Raw genomic sequence first — 19,629 nt, 5'->3', positions numbered from 1 at the left:
CTCCCCCTTCATACGTTTGCTTCTCACGTGCTTCCAAAAGACCTACACCCAGTCGCTGCTTGCCTGTGCGATGCAGGGGTCTCAGGACACCCCTGTCCCTCCGTGAATCATAGGGGAGGGTGCCAGAGGCTCAAAGTCGCCCATGCGTACCGAGCGCCTCCCGCCGGCAGGTGTGGGGCTGGGGCTGAAGGGCTCCGTCCGATTCCCCAGGAGGTCGGGCTGAAACTGAACACTCCTCCGATTCAAGGATGTACTTGAATGGACAACGGCAGAGAATGGCGTCCTGGCCTCTGTCGTTTTCTTAAACGTTGGAATGTGCCCTTTCTCTGCTGGTGGGGAAACTCCTGCCTTTTTCACAACTACCGATCTGTTAAGGAAGCACTGTAGCATCCCCGACTGACTCACAGCCTCGGAAATGCATTCCCCCGATCGCACACGTGTTTTCTGGGGTGTTGCCCTGTGTTTCTCACAGACGGGGTCCATCTTCTGCTTCTCCCACCTGCCACGTGGCCCCCCTTTGCCGGGGCGGGGATCTGGCCAACGTCCTGCTGTGCCTCACATTCAGAAGGAAGGAGACTTTACGATGAGCACTTTTTCTCAACCAACAGCCGATTGGTGGGCTGCAGACAGCCCAGTCATAGCCTCCATCTGTTTATCTGGTGGCACGGAATTCACTGGAAAGCTCTCTGCCAGCACGTCTCCGTGTCCAGCCTCCGACTGTGCCTCTAAGGGGGCCCTGCGCCCCCCCCCCCACTTCCTGGCCGGGCCCCGGAGGCCTCGCTGTCATGAGAAAAGAATCCACAGGTCCGCAAACTCGCTATTTTTAGGTCTTGGTGGACCTGAGCCAGTTTCCCGAGTGTAGTAATTATCCAAATATTTTATTGAATAGGGCCTTGAAAAATAACAACACACATCTTGAATCTGCTCGGAAATTTAAACAGGTTTAAAATGCCATGCAGCTAACTCACAAAGACAAACGGCAGGCACCTTGGCCCTGCACTCTGGGGCCGGCCGCACCCCGCTCCTGGGTTCACGCCACACCCACCCCTCACAGGCCAGCAGTGCCCGGTTCGTGCCCAGGCATGCCTTTGCAGACCAGCTTCTCTTCTAAATGCAGCACTTGTGTGCCCCGCTGCCTCCGGGACCTGTCCTCAAACCTGACCTTTCCAAAAGGGAACGCCTCCTGCTCCCCGCAAGGCGCTGCATCTGGGGAGAAGACGACTTCTTCAACTGCTCAGGCCACCAAACTGGGTCCGATGCTTTGCTCTTCCCTCTGCCTCACTCCCCAGTTGAGCCTGATGACTCTCCCCTCAGACTCTCCGCTGAATCTGCTCCTCCGACCAGTGCCCTTGCCTTTTCCCGAGGAACTCGTTCCCTGCCTCGAGACTGGCGCCCCCCGCCCCAGCCCAGGTACCTTTTCACAGACACACAGATTGATCTGTTAGAGAACGTAAACCCAGGTGGTTCCCACCTCTTGTCCTGGCCTGGGACGGAGGGGTGGCGTATCTGTGGGTTTTGAGGCCCCTCTTATCTCTGGTTGTCACATGTCAGCTACAGAAGCTCCTGAGTCAAACGGTGGTTTAGCAACGAGAGGTGCCTTCAGCCTACCCCCCTCCTCACCCCCAAGTCCCACTTTGCACAACAGAACAAAACGCTCACCCCAAGGGTTTGGCTGGGAACGGAGAACAGTTAGAGAAATAGAAAAATTAATGAGTTCATTAGGGTGGGGAGCAGTGAGCTGTTCCCTTCCATCAACAGGCAGTTGGGGCCTGCCCAAGAGCCGTGCGCCCTCGGCCCCGTCTCCCCCTCATTAGAGGACAGACCGGCAGGAGACAACATTGCAAGGGAAATTCCAGCTTCTCTAAGAATCTCGGAGGCATAACATCCTGAGCACAGGTCTGGCAGGTGCCGTGTATGGGTCACTCTGGCAAGCACCTGAGGCGCACTGATCCTTTTAACCTTCACACAATCCAAAGCTTCACTCACAACTATTGTCCCATTCTGCAGATGAGGAAACTGAGGCCACCGAGGTTCATGAGCTTGCCCGAGACCTCGCAGTCAGGAAACGGTACAGCCATTGCAAAGAAAACTCGCTCCACAGTCCCTGCTCCTAACCAAAGAGACAGATCGGAGTTTGGCAATGGGCTGTACGCCCTGACTCAAGTCCAAAAACAGAGGAATTTCAGCAAACTCCCTAAGCTGGACCATCGGGTTCATTTACCCACAACGGCGTCCCCGCGCAGAGTCCCAGCTCACGGCGCTTTGGGTTAGGAAGGCAAGGTTTGGACAAGGCTGCTGATGAGCTCGGTGCGGGAGGGACATGGCAGCCTGGGGGCGACTCAGCTGCAGGTGTCGGGATGGAGGAGGGCAGGGGATCTGGAACATCACACGCTCCACGTACGTAAAGCAGTGAGTGCTTCCTGGAAAGAGTAAAGGCAGGGAGCAAGGAGCATACGAGGAGACACTGGTGTAAGTGGAACACAGGCCACACAGCAGAACACGTGCCACGTGTCAAGTGTCCCGTGGTGCTTTTAGAATGGACCCATTGCGTCACCTGCTAAGGCAGGGGCTCCTGCGTGCACCCCCAAGGCATCCACCCCAAGCCCCTTGGTGGGAACCCGGAGGCTCTCCGCTCCGCCATGTGGAACCAATTACGCGGCCCGATGATGATTTTACCCCTGAAACATTCTGTGGCAGTCAGGGCTGTCTGTTGGCCAGACCCGTTTCCTTTCTGCTCTGGGCTCCCCGCTCCACTCCATTTTCGAGACTCCCTCACGGGATATGGGGCCACGGCCCCGGTTCTGACAGCCGGGATGCGGGCAGGAATTACGTGTGGGCTCCCCAGGCCTGGGCCCTCAGCCTCCTGCAGGATCTCTCGTGCTGTTTGGTCCCTCTCCCACCGGCACTCTGCCGAGGACCGCAAGGCCCTGGGAATGGCGGAACTTCTGGATGGAGGAGGCTGGGTCCCCGAGTGACTGCGTGGCGTGGCGTGGGCCCCCCCTGCCACAGCCGGGCCCCATCACAGACTCCCACTGGGCTCGCGTGCGAGTGAGAAGGAACTCGGCCTCGGGCAGGCCCTGAGCCGTGAGCTTGTTTCCTCTGCCAACCGCGGCTGCTTGACCAATCTCTTCTCCTTGGAAATCCCTCCGGAGTTAATGCTGTGCCCGTCACTGCCTCTCCGCTTCTCTCCAAGTCTAGGAGACACCTCTCCTCCAGCTCCAACCTCTGCCTCACAATGCCAGCCGCTAGGGCAGACTCAGCCTCTTCGGCCACAAGTCAGTCCATCGGCTCCTCAGTGTAAATCTTTCAATGGTGCCTCCAGACACAGCCTTCCAGGGGCTCTAATGTGGCGAACGGACTTCCTGTGACTGTCGGGTCTACAGCACCGCCCACGGGGGCCTGGCCGCGGGACCGCTGGGCATTTCTGCCCTCGGGGCTGTTTCTCTCACCAGCCTCATCCTGGAACAGCCTTCCATCTCTCCGCCTTCTACTTCCCTCGGCCAGCTTAACCCCTCCGCACCTTGTAGGATCAGTCTGGCAACGTCCACCGTGTGGTTCCCCACCCCCCCACCCCGCCCTGGCCAAGAACCTGCACGCTGTGCACGTCACCATGTCTTCTGCACCAAGAACACTTAGGACAGAAACTCTGCTTTGGTTGTCTGTGTGCCTGACACACAGAAGGGCCTCAACAGCTACTTCTCAGTCGTGACAACGAAAAATGTCTCCTGTTGGGGCATCTGGGTGGCTCAGTTGGTTAAGCATCTAAATTTAAAAAAAAAAAAAATTTTTTTTTTTGTTTATTTTTGAGAAAGAGAAAGACAGGGTGTGAGTGGGGGAGGGGCAGGGAGCGAGGGAGACAGAGAATCAGAAGCAGGCTCCAGGCTCCGAGCTGTCAGCACAGAGCCTGAAGTAGGGCTTGAACTCACAGACTGTGAGATCATGACCTGAGCTGAAGTAGGACACCCAACCCCACTGAGCCACCCAGGTGCCCCAAGCATCCAGCTTCTGCTCAGGTCATGATCTCATGGTTTGTGAGTTCAAGCCCCATGTCGGGCTCTGTGCTGATAGTGCAGAGCCTGCTTGGGATTCTCTCTCTCTCTCTCTCTCTCTCTCTCTCTCTGTCCTTCCCCCACTCGTGCTTTCTCTCTCTCTCTCTCTTTCTCTCAAAATAAATAAACTTAAAAAAATGGGCTCCAAGTATTTACCACTAATTTAGTCTTTATTTTTTATCATTGAGATGTTTAAAATAGACACCATACATAATACATCATTTATCTTACACTCTGAGGGAACAGGACTTTCCACACCAACTGATACTACAGAGAACTTTCTGTGGTGACAAACTTCTAATATTCTCTACTCTATACCTACTTAATATTAATCCTGAAGCATTTTGAAATATGCATTTTCTGCTTTCTCAAACCAATCTTTTAAAAATATGCTTTAATTTATGAGAATTAAAAAAAATTCAATCTCCTTTATATTAGTTTAATAATGATTGTATGTATTTAAGGTATACAACATGGTGATGTGATACACACAGTAACACGATTACTACAGTGAAGCTGATTAACGTATCCACCTTCTCACATAGTTACTCCCCCCCTTTTCCTTAGGTGGGGCCCTTTGACATCTTCCCCCTCCTACAGAGCCCACCTTCTGTTGTGCCCACCACGGTCAGGGAGTGCCTTCTTGGTCCAAGAGAGTCAAGGCATAATTTGGGGCTCCCTGTTTCTAGATTCCCTAACAGACTATTTCCCCAATCCTTGCACATTCGATTATGTCATACTCCGCGTGACATAACACAGTTAATTTTTATGGGGTCTAATTAGTACAACTTGCTCTGCTGAGCCCCCAACTCTAATCGTCCCTATTGGGCCTTTTTTGCGGGCAAGCCTCAGACTTCTCATCTGGAAAGACAGGAGACTGACCTGACCATCTGCAGGGCATCGGTTTCTCAAATCCCGGGAGAGTGGCAGTCCTGGGATCCCATGCTGTTTAAAGGGGATGGTTCCTACTGCAGAGACAGAGGAGCAGGGCTTGGGGCAGTGCTCAGCAAAGGGGCTCATGCTCACATCACCAAAGACAGCACCAGATGCCATAGGCCTCCAGGTGAGACACAGCATCACTTCTGCAGTTGTCTTGCCGATAAAAGACAGAACCCAAATTTGATCAAGACCTTAGATTCGACGGCCAGTTTACAAAAAATACAGATGACAGGAAATGTGTTAAATGATACCACAGGGAGATATAATTGGCAAAATCCAGACTGTGGGAACAAACGAACCATTTGTTCTTCAACAACAGATTGCCCCCCCCGCCCCCCCAAAAGATAGGAGAAACCATAGATTAAAAGCATTAGAAGACACAAATCAATGAATTGCAATTTATAGACCTCTTTTTTGAGATATCAATAACACATTTTATGATAATCAAAAATATTTATTATAGATCAGATGTTTGGTGATATTAAGTAAAACATCATTCACGCTTTGATATGATAATATTGTACTTATGTTTCAAAACGCGTATGACTATAACTTAGTGATGCATACTGAATTATTATTTTCTAATGTTTTTATTTCTGAGAGCGAGAGAACGAGAGCAAGCATGGGGGAGGGGCAGAGAGAGAGGGAGACAGGATCCAAGGTGGGCTGTGTGCTGACAGCAGTGAGCCCGATGTGGGGCTTGAACTCACAAGCCACGGGAACATGACCTGAGTCGAAGCTGGACGCTCAACCGACTGAGCCACAAAGGCACCCCCCCCGCATACTGAATTATTTATGGGTGAGATGAAATATTATCTGGGATTGGCTTCAAAATAATTGGAGAAGGAGAAAGCAGGTGAGGACACTGGTGAACAAGTGTGACCTCGACTTGGAGTTACTGAAGCTGGGTAAGGAGCACACGGGAGTTCAATACGTATGGTCTCTCCACTTGTTGTCGAAGTTTGCAACTTTCCTTAATTAAGGATAAAAGGATGATCATTTTGCCAAAAAATTCATTCCCAAGATTTCCTTTCACGAGCGACACTGGTGCTTGAAACTCAAAAATCTCAGCAGCCACCTGGGCAGGAACGCCGCTCTCCGAAGGAAGCCTGTCTCCGTGAATGCGCACGGTATCGCCCGGCCACCCCATCGTATCACGTGCTTTCTGGGGATCGGAGATTACTCACCAGCCAGACACAACTCGCCTCCTACTGTCCGCTTTCCATGCTGCGTTGGCACTTTCTGAACTGGCTGCTGCTTTAAGGTGCTGTCCGTAGCAAGTGGCAGTGAGATGTGTCCAGAAAATGGTACAAGTCACCAGACAGCCTAGCGCTTCCGATGCCAGGGAGCTGCAGGGGGCCCATGGTGGAGCTCGTTCTGCTGCTTGGTGGCACGGTCCAGGCTGTCTTTCCCTCATTTGGCCTGGTTCCTGGGGTGGTGGTCACATCTCTCCTCTGGCCTCAAGGTGGCTGCAGCTGTCCCAGGCGTCCTCTGCGGATGCAACCCTGTCCAGGGGTGAAGCAGGGAGTGTCCCCCTGCCGTGTCTCTTTTTATTCATCCAGAGGGCCTTCCCACGAGTGTAGTGTCCTGACAGCCTTTTCCTCTAGAACGGAGGCGGGTATTGTGCTTACATTGGTGCTGGCAGAGAGGATGAGACCACCAGCAGTGACAGGGACCCTGCCCCCATGCCTGGCCATGAAAATACCTGAGCAGAATCAGGGCTCTGCCGGCTAGAGCAGAAAGGGGCAGTGGGGACAAGGGACTTGTGTGGCAACCAGCAGCATCCACCTAGAGGTTGACATTTCAAGACAGGAGAATTCAGGCTCACGGTGCCACAGCTGGTTTCTCAGGAGAATGGCCGTCTCACACCTCGGGTGGCTCCCGCATTCCCGCCAGCTGCAGAGGAGTGGCTTTACACCCCTTTACACCAGGCAGGTGCTCTCTAGGACCCTACCGTCCCTACTGCTCCTGGCTCACGTCATCCTGGGGCCCTGATTATTCCCCTCCCAGCGTCCCATGCCCCTCACAATGTGACTGCAGCTTCTGCAGCTTCTTCCATCGAGAGGTGGAGGCTACACCCCCCCCCCCCACCTTGAATCTTGTCAAGGCCTCGTCACTTGCTCGAGCTCACAGAATGGTGAGGAAGGAAGTGAAGGCATGCCAGTTCGTAATTCGTGCATGTCTGCTTGCCTTCCTGAAACCCTGTTCAGCCACCCTGAGAACAAGCTGGGGATAGCCTGCTGCATAATGAGAGATACACGCACCAGTTGACCCTGGTGTCCCAGCTGCCCGCCAGACAGCCAGACAGCCAACGGCCGGCCGTGTGAGTGTGGCCACGCTAGACCAGCCGGCTTCACTTCAGCTCACCTGGCCGCGGACTGCAGCCTGGAAGCGATCCGTTAGCCAAGATGAGCCGTGTCTGAAGCAGATCAGTAGAACCACACAGGTGATGTGCAGACTTCTGAGCCACACTACACCTTAATTTTAGGCCACTGTGTTGGGAGTGGTCTATCTCCCAGCAGTAGCTGACTAATACACGCACACCCAGATTCTTTTTCAGCTATTTTTATAACCTATTCAGTTCCTGTGAGCAATTGGGCTCGGGGACCCTGAATTAGGCAGAGTTTTTCCAACTTCACTGTGCTTGGGAATTGGCCAGGGAATTTACTTATCCAGATTCCTGGACTTCACTCTTAGAAACTTTCCAAAGATTGGGTGAGCTCCAGAGATCTGCATTTTAACCAGCATATCTGATTCTGGCACAGGAAGCCCACGGTAGTGTCAGCTTCGGAAACCATTTGTTCATGAGAATGAATCACTAAACCACAGTATGATCTCTAACATTACCTGTCCTTTAACATCAGGAGAGAGGCCGAGAAAAGTTGATTTTGGCCACAGAAAAAAAAGCATGGCTTATCTGTGAAAACTGATAAGCAATGACCAAGACCTCCCCTACCCAGAGTCACAGGGGATGCAGCTGACTTAGTATCATTTCTTGTTTTACAGAAAGAAATATATTGCTTCTCGTTTATGTAAAAACTCATGATCAGATACATAAATAATGAAACCCTGGATTTAATGATAGGAAGTTAACTATGGCTGATGAACCAAAGTTAGAGGGATCAGCTGGAGACAAAATACAAGCATAGAGCAGACAGCCACGGGGAAAACAAACTGAGAACGTTGAAAAGGAGTAAACAACAATTTATGGAAGAGATCCTGGAAGCCAGGAAAGGCTTTCATTCCTGTTGAGTTGGTCAACCGACCGTTGGCCATTTCACCAGCGTTCATCCAGGACCTACAATGTGCCAATCACAGTCCTCAAGCTTGCACACAGCAGGGGAAAGCACAGATAAACAGCCCTCTCCTTGTGGAGCCTTAGATTCTAATGGGGGGAGGGGACATAGATAATAAACAAGGTAAATAAAATTCACGCGATGGCATAGCGGATTGAACTGTGCCCCTCGCCCCGCCAAGATGAACTTCAAGTCCTAACCCTCCAGTAGAATGTTAGCCTTATTTGAAATAAGGTCTCTGCAGATGTAATCGAGGTAACATGAGGTCATTAGGGTGAGCCCTAATCCAGTATGAACGGCATCTTTCTAACAAGAGGAGACATAGATACAGGGGAAACGCCACGCAATGACGGAGGCAGAGCCCGGAGTGGGGCACCTATAAGCCAGAGAATGCCAAAGAAAAGAGCAGAAGCTAAGAGAAAGCCATGGAGCAGGTCCTCCCCTAGAGACCCCAGAGGCAGCCTGGCCTTGCTGCCTACCTTGCGGGCATTTAGCCTCCAGAACCGTAGGAGAATAAATTTGTTGTTATAGGTCACCCAGTTTGTGGTATCTTGTCATGTTCGTGGCCCTAGGAAACCAATGGAGATGCATGCTAAGAGCAAAATAAAACGGAATGCACGGGGCGAGTGCTGAGGATCAGGTTTGCGAGAGTGGGGAAGGAGAGAGCCAGGTGGATGCAGCAAGTGCAAAAGTCCTGAGGCTCAAACCTGTCTGCTAATGCTCGTGGCTTGGGGCAGGGTGGGTTAGGGGAAGAGCTGAAAGACTAAATGAGAGATAAAGGGATGAGAACAAGACAAGGTAGGGACTTACAGGTCACAGTAAGCCTCAGTTTGAGAAAGAAAGCCACTGGAGGGTTTTGAGCAAGAGAGCATCATAACCTTTTTTCTTTTTTTTTTTTTCTTTTTAAACGATCACTCACAAGCTGCTCTGTGGAGAAAAATGCCAAAGAGGGCAAGAATGGAATGTGGAAAACTAGCAAGGAGGCACTGGCTTAAAATATGCTAGAAATAGCAGTGGCTTGAAGGGGCTATAGGTGAGAGCAGGGAGGGAGGAAGGGGTAGCTGTTGGATTTGGATGTTTCTTGCAGGGAAACCCAGGAAAATTTGTTGGTTATGGAGAGAGGAAGCTGCGATGACTCCAAGAATTTTGGCCCTAGGCCCTGGAAGCAAGGGGTTCCAGAATAACGATTTGTTTCTCCAGTTTGTTTAACGCACACGTTCTAATCCTTGGTCGTGATTTCCACGTGTACAATATACACTGGCTGAAAAATGTCTGAACCAAAATAGTCATTTTTATTATTTATACCATTTGCCAAAACGCCTCCGTAGGCAATCCACGGATTTTTCGCCGTGTTAGGATGTTTGAAGTGTCAGCGCTTAGTAATGTGTACTCACCTACGGCAGAGGCCAGGCAGGAGAGCATGTTGAAAAGGCCTTGTTTCAATATGTTTCAAAGGAATGCAGCCCAAGCGCTGCGCTTCCTCGAAGTTGCCGGGCCAGGGCTTGCATCCGCTGGGCGGGGACCAGATCTGGCGGAGGGGGTGTGGGGGCTCTAGAAGGGCCATGGTGTCCGCGCTGGCCGGGCTCCAGTGGCTACACGCAGACTTACATAATGAACTCTGGCGTTTGCCTTGGACTTCACAAAACGTGTGGTTAGCGTCACATTCCAAACAATACCACTGTCACACCGGGCTTAGAGCATCCTCGGGCACCCGGGACTCGCACAGCGGACAGGACCTCTACGGAATCCTGCCAACCCAGTGCCGGCCTAGAGGCCAGACACCCAAGCACGCAGGCAGCACTGCCAAGTCGGCCTCGGGGAATCGCACCAGCGAGCTAGCTTGGAAGTTTTAACTTCGTTTTCTTCATAGAAAATCATTTTTAAAAGGAAACAAAAAAGGCTTAAAAAAAAAAAAAAACCCCGCCAAGGAGAGTCCTGCTCCGGGGCCGCGACTTAGCAGGCAGTGCTGCCCAGGCCGCCGGTGAACACGTGGGCGGGCACGAGTGACCGCAGCGTGACCGGCTGCACACGGGCGCCTGAGGATGCACGGGACGGGACTCGGGGCATTTTTGTCCTTTCTCTAAAAGAGTGGCCTATCCGCGGTCCTTGCTGGCCTGGCCCACACGCACGGCCAGCGGGCAGCCCCAGGGCATGGCACGGGGCGGGATCCCCGACCCCGCCCGGCGGCGCGGAAACTTCCACCCAGCCGCGGCGGCGGCGGCGGTGGCGGCGGCGGCGGCGTCTCGTCCTTGCGCACGCGCAACGTGACCGGGCGGCTGCCGGGGACCCCGGCCACAGCGCGCATGTCTCCACGCCTCGGCCTTCTCGCGGCGGCGGGAGGTGGGGCCGGCAGACGTAGCCCGGCCAAAGGCGACGCAGCGACCTCCTCGTTTCTCCCTCGCTCACCGCAGCCAAGTCTAGTCTAGGGAGACCCACGCCACCGCCGCCACCGCCCGTTCAGCCCCTCCCAGTCGCGTCTCCTTCCGACGCGTTGCTCTCTCCACCCTCACGGAGGAGCGCCCTCGTGCGCAGGCGCGGTAACCAAGGCGGCGGTGTCTAGTGAGGATTTGAAATCAGCCGCGCGTGCGCACTGACGTCTCGGCCCCGACGAGGGAGGCCGCGCTTCCTCCCCGCCCCGCTCCCTCCCCGCCCCTCATTGGAGCGGAGGCGGCGGCGCCCCCTCCTTCCCCCGCGCCCTGTCGCCGCCGAGAGTGTCTTTTCGCCGCCGCCGCCACCGCTGCAGGAGCACGGAGCGAGCGGCGCGAGCGTGACCGAGGGCCCGGCGCACGGCGGCGGCCCTCCCGCGGGTCCCGGGCCGCGCGGCGCCTGGGCCCGCCCCCTCGGCCCGGCCGCCCGCCCCTCTCCGATGGCCTCTCCCCCCGGCCCGAGTGGAACGCCGCCGCCGCCGCGGCCCCCGCGCCCGCCCCGCGCCGCGTGAAGGGAGCCCGACAGGCCCGAGCCGCCCGCCGCGGCCTGCCCGGGCCCGCCCCGCGCCGGGACCCCGACGGGAGACGCCGCCGCCGTCGCCGCCGCCGCCGCGAGCCGGCCGGAACCGGGGCACAGGCCCGCGCGCCCGTCTTCCCGTCCGCCCGCGGCCCGTCCGTCCGTCCGTGCGCGGCGCGGCCGGGGCTCGGGGCGCGGCGGGGGCGGGGCCGCGGCGGGGCGGGCGGGCGCGCGGGCCCGCGGGGCGGCGCGTGGATGGATCCGCGCGTGGCCTGGATCCAGCCCGAGCAGAAGGGGCCGGCCAATGCCCTGTGGATGCAGATCTGGGAGACCTCGCAGGGCGTGGGCCGCGGCGGCTCGGGCTTCGCGTCCTACTTCTGCCTCAACTCGCCCGCGCTGGACACGGCGGCCGCGGCGGGGGCGGCGGGGCTGGGCGGCGGCGGCGGCGGCGGCCTGGCCGGGCCCGCGCTGCCCGCCGCGTCGCCCCCGTCGCCGGTGCCCGGCCCCACCGCACTACCCCCCGCGTTGCTGACGGCGCTGGGGCCCGCGGCCGAGGGCGCCCGGCGCCTGCACAAGTCGCCGTCGCTGTCGTCGTCGTCGTCGTCCTCGTCAAACGCCGAGTCGGGCACCGAGAGCCCTGGCTGCTCGTCGTCGTCCTCGAGCAGCGCCTCGCTCGGCCGGGCGGGCGGCGGCCGCGGCGGCGGCGGCGGCGGCGGCGCCTTCTTCCACTTCGCCGACGGCCCGCCGAGCGCCCCGGGCGCGGCCAACGGGCACCCGGGGCCGCGCGGTCCCGCGCCCGCCGGCTCCCCGCCGCAGCACCAGTTCCACCCGGGCCGCCGGAAACGCGAGAACAAGGCCAGCACCTACGGCCTCAACTACCTGCTGTCCGGCAGCCGCGCGGCCGCGCTGAGCGGAGGGGGCGGCCCCGGGCCCCAGGCGCCGCGGCCCGGCACGCCGTGGAAGAGCCGCGCGTACAGCCCGGGCATCCAGGGGTGAGTGCGGAGCCGGCGGGGACCGGGGCTGGGGGGGAGGGGAGAGGAGGGGAGGGGGGGCCCGCTTTGTCCGGAGGGTGGCTGTGGGAGGCCCGGGTTCCACTCTGTGCCCCGAGGTGTTTAGTTCTATTAACAATTAAATTCCTCTTGTAAACGAGGGCTCTGCTCGGGCCCTAAAACTGACAAGCGCGAGGAAGGGGCCCCCGAACCCGACTTGTGCAGAGGTTTTCCTTTTCAGCCTCTTGAGTGCCCCTGGAAGGGGGTACGGATACTTCTTTCGTCCTCTCCCCAACGCATGTTAGGTACCCTTGGTCAAAGCGGGGTGCATGCAGATAGCTGTGGAGTTTTACGTCAGTTGCAGACGGTGTCAGCATTGCCAGGAACTTGAATCAAGTTGAAGGCAAATACTGGTTAAATACTAACTTTTTTTCCTGAGAAAATCCTTTTGAGGGATGATTGGTTTCTTTGGTAGCGATACAATTTAACCAACAGTGAGTTTACAAGTGACTTTTTTGGATAAGGACTTGCCTGTTGTGATTTAATTTTATGCAGAAAATAACATAAAAGTTCTTTTGTAGTTTTTAAAAGGCAGTTAATAGCATTTGAGGGGAATAAAAACATTTGTAGCACATATTCTTTGGAAGATGCCATCTTTTCTTGAAATATTTTCTTCTCAGCCTGGAGAGGAGGAGAAGTTCTAAGTTTAGTGCAATTACAGATGGCAAGGTGTGGTTAAAAACAAACAAACAAGCAAAAAACCAAAAACAGCGTGGGCGGGGGTGGGAGTGTGGGTTGAAGCAGTCCCAGGTGAGGCTGCTCAGGTGAAAACACCACTTACCCTGCTCCTTTGCCTTTCTGTGCTCTTCTGAGCACCTAGAAATGAAGTATTTGTACCCAGGTTTTATGTCAGTATTTCAAGACTTAACTCATCAACTTTCCTTGCACATCGCATCCTGATTTAAAAAGGCGCTCAGTCAAGGATCTTCTAGGCTGTCAGGGTATTCACAGATATTAGAGTTCTGTAAATCTTGCAATGGCTAGATACTGAGGCTACTTCTTAAGAAATTCTCTTTTTTCTTGCTGCTTTTTTAACACATCTGTTCATTCAAGTTGGAAAACACTTAAGCTGGTGCTCCTTTAAAGTCTGTGAGGTGCCCACGGTAAAAGCTCCATGCCCAGCAGCCTGTTTCACCTGGTTGGGGTTAGAAGTGTTACTTTCGTAAATTGGCCGAAGCCGGAGCATGCGCCTCAGCCCCGAGTAGGAGCCGTTGTGGAGTTGTCCAAGAAGAGGTGTCGCGCAGTGGGTTCTTGATGTTGGCGTTTGACCTGAGTTGTTGGGGTGGGGTTGGGGACAGGAACCACAGGTTTCCAGCCTGTCCTGTCGCTGGAACCGACTCCGTGCCTTAGCCCCAGGAAAGTAGGAAGACACGTGTTTTTCACTGGGAGAGCATTTGGGGCCCCAGACAGTCCCAAGTCCCGCGTCTTCCTTCCGTGAGCTTCTAGCCCTGGTGGCACCAGGCCCTTGTGCAAATTTCTCAGGCCCCAGAACCCCTTTCCTCATCCCTCGGTTTCCAGTGAGCTGCGGTACGTACGTTGGTGTTGCTTTTCTTTACAAACGAGCCCACTGTGTACCGGGTTCTTTGCTAGGATCTGGGGGCAGGGTCGGCCTGGGAGACCCCCCGTCTCTAGATCCTGACTCTGAAACCAGGCCCTCCGTGAGTGCCGCTGGCCAGCACACAGCAGTACGGGCTGTCCAGGCGTGCGGGTCCTCCTTCTCGTCTGTGTCCCCAGTGTTGTCTTTCAGTAGATCCTCTGCGCCTTCTTCTCTGTACCCTTTGCAGAGCAGTCCCCTCTCCTCGAGATTGCTCCAGCGGCCCGTGGTCATCTGACATGCACTTGCTGGCCTCTGGGCCTCTCCCAGAACTGCCAGTGGGATAATGGCCTCTGTCAGCAGCTTTGGTCAGCTCCCATCCGCGTAGGACCTGGTGATGGCACCTCCCGCGTCCTCAGCCTGAGCCCTCAGCATGCCTCCCGGGCCCTGCTGCTCGGTGCCCTGTCTGGGGGCCTGCTGACGGTCCTGCCCCTTCACCCCTGCTGGCCCTGTTGGACCTGTGCGGAGGCCACGTGTAGGGTTGAAGAGTAGGCCCCGGGGCCCCCGGGAACTCTGCATTCTAACTTACCTAAACGGGGGCCACTGCAGCAACGCGTGGGGTCACGCTCCCATTTTCTGTTTTGCTGGCCCCCCTTCCTTGCCTGCCTCTGTGGGTCGCGGGCCCCACTCTGGGTCTCCCCACTTTCTGCCATCTGTGCCTGGAGGGAGGACCCTGTGGGATTGCCTGCCAGGCGCCTGGAAGGGCCGGTGCCCCTGCTCGCTCTGCTACTCTGCACGCTTCCAGCAGACCCCGTTTCAGGAGGGACAGAGGAGAGGAATGGGAAACCTCAGGAGCACTTGAGCTGTGCCTGCAGTGAGGTTTCCGCCGAGCGGGCCTACGCGACAGAACTTTTTGGCATCGGGAAGTAGCGCTGGTCGAGAACTTGGCTCCGGGCGCCGGCTTCCTCCAAGCGACGAGGAAGGTCACCACGACGTGGTTCTTCTGTAGCTTAGAAGGAGAGCACTCGGCCCGGTCAGTAGCAAGGAGCCTTGGTGATGAGGAGCTGCTCAGGCTTCCTGTGAGTTCCCAGGACAGGCATTGCTGGAAAGATCGTGTCTGCGGCCCCGAGAACGGGTGAGCAGGAGCCCGGTGCTGCGGGAGCCAGAGTAGCATCAGCCAAGGCCATTACGGCCTTTGCGTGGTAGCCCGTGTGGCAGGCAGCCTGCACTGCTCGTTCCTTTCTGGGGAGGGGGCTCTGCCCTTAGGAACCTGACCTGGTGGCCCAGCCCTGGGGGGGGGGGGTTGCCGGTCTGCTTTCCTCCTGGAGTGAGGTGAAGAAAGAGAGTGGAGGAGGGCACGGGGATCAGTACAGGAACTTCCGAAGCGGGGAAGGCAAAACGCTGGTTCCGGAGAGCTCCAGACCGCTCTAGTTCGTGTTCTGCGTTTTGGTTGAACCGTCCAGCTTTTTGTTTTGGGAGCGGTGTGAGTTGTGCTCTCTACCCAGGCTTCTGACTCGGAGATGCAGGTGGGTGTGGACAGGCTCACGGGCCCTGCGCATCCCAGCCTCTGCCCCTGCCCCTTCCCTTTCCCCATGCCCTCCCCTCCTCACCCCCGGCCCAGCAGTGCATTGTTACTTTGCCCGGCTTGGTCCTGAATCCTTCAGAAACCTCCTTGAAGGCGAAGAGAAGGCCCGGGTAAGAGGGCGGGAGCGTGGACCGCAGAACTTGGCCATGTCCTGACAGGTGCCCTGGGAAGTCCCGGGAAGAGCGCAGGGGAACCAGGCAAAGCCTCTAGCTCCTGGCAGGCACCTGCAGGCCTGCGCCCCGCCCAGGCTTCCCAAGGGCTTTGGCCCTCGGCAGGTCTTCTCTGGCGTGCCTCGCTGGGGCCACATTCTCTCTGCGGGGTACTCGGCAATGTTTAATTTTTTGACATCTATTCACTCAGAGAAAGACAGCTCTCGATCTGAAGTTGGTGAGAGACGGACACATGTCGCTCAGAGGATGTGGTCAGCCACGCTGGCCTTGTTACTCCACGTGTGCTCTCTTCGCTCTGTTCTGAGAGCCAGCCTGGAGGCGCGCCCGGCATCCCTCGTCCCCCTCTGTGCTTGCGGCCTGACTTGGCATGCCGGACGTAGTGCCCGGCACTCCCTCCTGCAGCATGGTCCTGCGGGGACCCGGTGGGAGGGCACAGGTGAGACCCGCGGGGCCGCCGCAGACCCCAGCGTGCCTTGCCCGCACACCCCGAGCGATGCATGGCAGAGGTTAGTGCGAGACCTTCCTCAGAAGGTGATGGGTGCGTGGGGGGCCTCAGTGGCTCAGTTGGTTAAGCATTTGATTTTGATTTGATTTTCTTGATTTTGGCTCAGGTCATGATCTCAGGGTTCCTGGGTTCGAGCCCCATGTCAGCCCGTGCGCTGACAGCGTGGAGCCTGCTTGGGATTCTCTCTCGCGCCCTCTGCCCCGCTCCCCCATAAATAAAGTTAACAAAAATTTTTAGAAGGTGATGGGGGTGCACATGGGCCTCCCTTCCTCATGCTTGTCCCCTGTGACCCCAAAAGTGTAGGGCCATAGATGGAAATAGGAGCGACCACATGGTGCACACGTTCCTCCTGCACCGGCCACATGAGATGAGCCCCCACCCTGGGACTCCTCCCCGCTTGCTAATAGCATCTCCTGGTCCAGCCCGTCCTGCCGGCGGCTGTCACTGCACAGTGATGTCGGGAAGCTCGTGCAGGGTGCCGCTCTGGTGAGGTTGGAAACACTTCCACCTGCTCCCTGATAAATGCCCACGGGCAGGGTGAGGACTGCGGACACGGGAGAGGGGCACCCAGGAGGAGGCGGAGGGCAGGACGGGCGCCCCAGAGAAGGATGGGGCAGTCCTGTGGGAAGGTCGAGCCCACAAATGCTTCTGCAAAAACTGGCCTTGGTAACGCTCCTGCTGAGGACGTCTGAGTGGGGGAACGGGGACCCCGTGTTGCTGCTGTGAGCTTGTGACCAGAAAGCAATGACACAGTGCCGTTCGTGCCTTAGAAATAACGCGGCCTGGACCGAATGCCTTCGATGATGGTTTGTAAGTCAGTGTTTTAAAGTATCGGGTTCTCATAATTTTAAGATTTGTACTTCAAGGTTAGGCCTCAAACCTCCTTTTGGTTGCTATTTGATAGGAAATTTGGGTTCCTGTTTTAAAGAGAGTCCCATACCTCCGATGGAAGGAGGGGTGATCGTTATCTTTGGGAAATGAGGATTTTCTATACCTTGGTATACTCTGGTATTGTTTAGGATCTAGGTTTTGAGTTATGCAATAAAAGCGGGTTGTGAAAAATACAACAAACCGAAACACCCTGTGATGCAGAGGTTGGGAAACCGGATTTCGACGCTGCCGCCACAACACAGGCTAACAGGTGAGGGGTAACTGCCTCATGCTAACTACGTCCATAGGACATTGTGTAGCCACAGTGCCACCTGGAAGTTGCTGCTGGCTGTGGCTCTGGAGGGGCCCCTCCAGAAGGCTCTGGGCAGCCCGTCAGGGGGTTCTCTTTTCCTAAGGCTGCTGAGGGAGCGGGGCGGCCGAATAAAGGCAGACAGGTGATCTTGGTAACGGGGACAGTTGCCCCCCGTGCAGGTATACGTCTCAAGCGGGGTGGTCAGGGGCGCATCGTCCCTACGGTGTGGGATTTTCCCTGCAAAGTAAGTGTCTTATTTTAAGAATCCTGTGCGCAGTGTTGTTTTTTTTTCCTGTGTAACAAATGACCACAGACTTAGCGGCTTACACCAGTACTCGTTTGCTGTGCCTCAGACTCTGCGTGTCAGAGGTTGGGATGGCTGGGCTGGGTTCTTGCTCAGGCTCTCCCCAGGCTGAAGGCAGACTGCTGTATTCTCAGCTGGAGCACAGGGACCTCTTGCAGACTTATTCCTGATATGGGCAGAGTTCAGTTCCTTGCTGTTGTAGGACTGAGGTCCCCGATTCCTTATTAGCTGCCAGCTGGGGACCTATCTCAGCTCCTTGAAGCCATCTGCCTTCCTTGACTCCAGGTCCCTCCGTCTTCCAACTGGCAACAGTGCCTTGAATCTCTCTGGCCAGGTCTCTGCCCGCTGGAGGAAGCCCTGTGCTTCAAGGGCTCGTGTGCTCAGATCAGGCCCACCTAGGCGATTGTCTCTTTTCAGGGCATGTACTAATACAGTGGGACCACGGGAGTGATGGTGATGTCGTCTTAGCTACAGGTTCTGGGGGTTGGGGCCCGGAATCTTCTGGAGGCCGACTGCCATGTGTGGAGGCGTGCTCCTGTAGGTAGACTTCCCTGCCTTAGGTGACAAGGAGGTTGTGGTTTTCTTTGCCAGCTCTTCTCTCCCTTGACTGGACTCCAGCCCATCATGATGACTCTGGTAGATTTCTGGTCCCTGTCCTCGGGCTTGTGTCACAACTGAACTCGGACAACCAGAGCGACTAGCTCTGAGTGCCTTTCTGTGCCTCTCTCACCTGAACTTCTCTTAAAATCTGTCATCAGAGAAAAGTGTACGTGGAAGCCGTGTGACTGAACGCACGAGAGCTGTAGTGACTGACGGACCATTCAGGAGGCATCCTGCATGGGCCCGCTTAGGAAAGCTGTCCTTCCTGTGGTGGGGTCGGGGTGGGGGAGGTCAGGGGTGCTAGGTCATCCATCAAGCTGTCTCTGGAACTTCTACATACATAGCAGTCCGTCTTTGCTTTGAGAAGACGCCACGCCACTTAGACGGCGGCCCAAGTTCGTGGGGGTGACCCTGGTTTCAGAGCCCTGTGCCGCCTCCAGGCAGAGCATGAAAACCCCACACGGTGCTTCCCTGGTCCCTTCCTGCGATTCCCTCTGCTCTGACACTGCTGACCTCTGTCCTCCTGCAGCCCCGGGTCTCAGCCTGCCTTCCCAGTGCCAGTACCCGCTGGCGGCCACCTCCCAGTGAGCGCCTGGTGACCGAGGGAGGGAATGAATGGCAGGATCTGCCCGCTTAGGTGAACAGATGAGGAGGGGCAGGGCTGTATAGTTGAAGTCAAATGCTGAAGGTAACTCGTATGGTTTGTCTTAGAACCTTTGAAGATTTGATGGCCAACCTGAAGTTATATTAATGCAGAACATTAAAATAAAATTGATTGCAGTTTATTTGCTCATCATCCCAAAGAGCGTGGTTAAACCAGTTTAATACCTTGCAACGTAGAACACAAAGCAGACAGCTTTAAAAAAAAATCCTGTATTTGAAAGGCATCCATTTAGATTTAGCCGGTTTCTCTTTGTTATTGTAAAATTAATACCTAACCCTGAAAAGTTAGGAGACACTAAGAGTATAAAGACAGCTTGCCCATCCTTCGGCCACCTGGCGCGTGCCCGGTGATCAACGTAGGGGGTCCTGAGCTCCCGAGGCCTGCTTCCCGTGTGTCGGTGGCTGGTGGCGAGGCGGGGCTGGGTCTCCAGGCTCAGCAGGCCTCTGCACAGGTTAGCCACTGACAGGGAAGCCTTGATGGCAGTGTCTTGGAGGTGCCCAGGTTCCCGTTGGCAAGGAATGTCTTTCACCGTCGGCGACGTGCCTTTTTATGGTGGGTCTGTGCTCGTTTTTAATTCCTAAACCAGCCGCTCCGTGGAACCGTTTGGGCTCCCCTGTGGTTTAAGACTGGAGTTCATTTCCTAAGTGATCACATGTGGATGTAGGTAGTTTTTATCTTTCCGTGTGTGATCCTCCTGTTTCTGCGATCCCGTGGATCCGAAGGAGTGGCTGGGATGCAGGGGTCCGAGGGAAATGCAGAATCACATCGTTTCCTTCTTGCTTTGAACCCTTTGGCGGGAGTCTGTCTC

At 55.9% G+C, this 19,629-nt stretch overlaps 1 protein-coding gene across 2 annotated transcripts in view; it reads left to right on the top strand.

Annotated features, from left to right (window-relative positions):
• Positions 1–11,453: 11,453 nt before the first annotated feature.
• TENT4A (terminal nucleotidyltransferase 4A) overlaps positions 11,454–19,629 on the top strand; it is a 46,588-nt gene continuing 38,412 nt past the window's right edge. For both annotated transcript variants that reach the window (XM_047094174.1, XM_047094166.1), the window contains exon 1: positions 11,454–12,219. In XM_047094174.1, the coding sequence (XP_046950130.1) occupies positions 11,483–12,219 (737 nt within the window). In that variant the 5' untranslated portion in view covers positions 11,454–11,482. The remainder of the gene's footprint in view (positions 12,220–19,629) is intronic.

Source organism: Lynx rufus, unplaced genomic scaffold (assembly GCF_022079265.1).
Source record: "Lynx rufus isolate CCGP_SWC_20201006 ecotype Redwood Valley unplaced genomic scaffold, mLynRuf1.p SCAF_1, whole genome shotgun sequence".
Lineage (NCBI taxonomy): Eukaryota > Metazoa > Chordata > Mammalia > Carnivora > Felidae > Lynx > Lynx rufus.
This window is presented reverse-complemented; position numbering and strand designations above follow the sequence as displayed.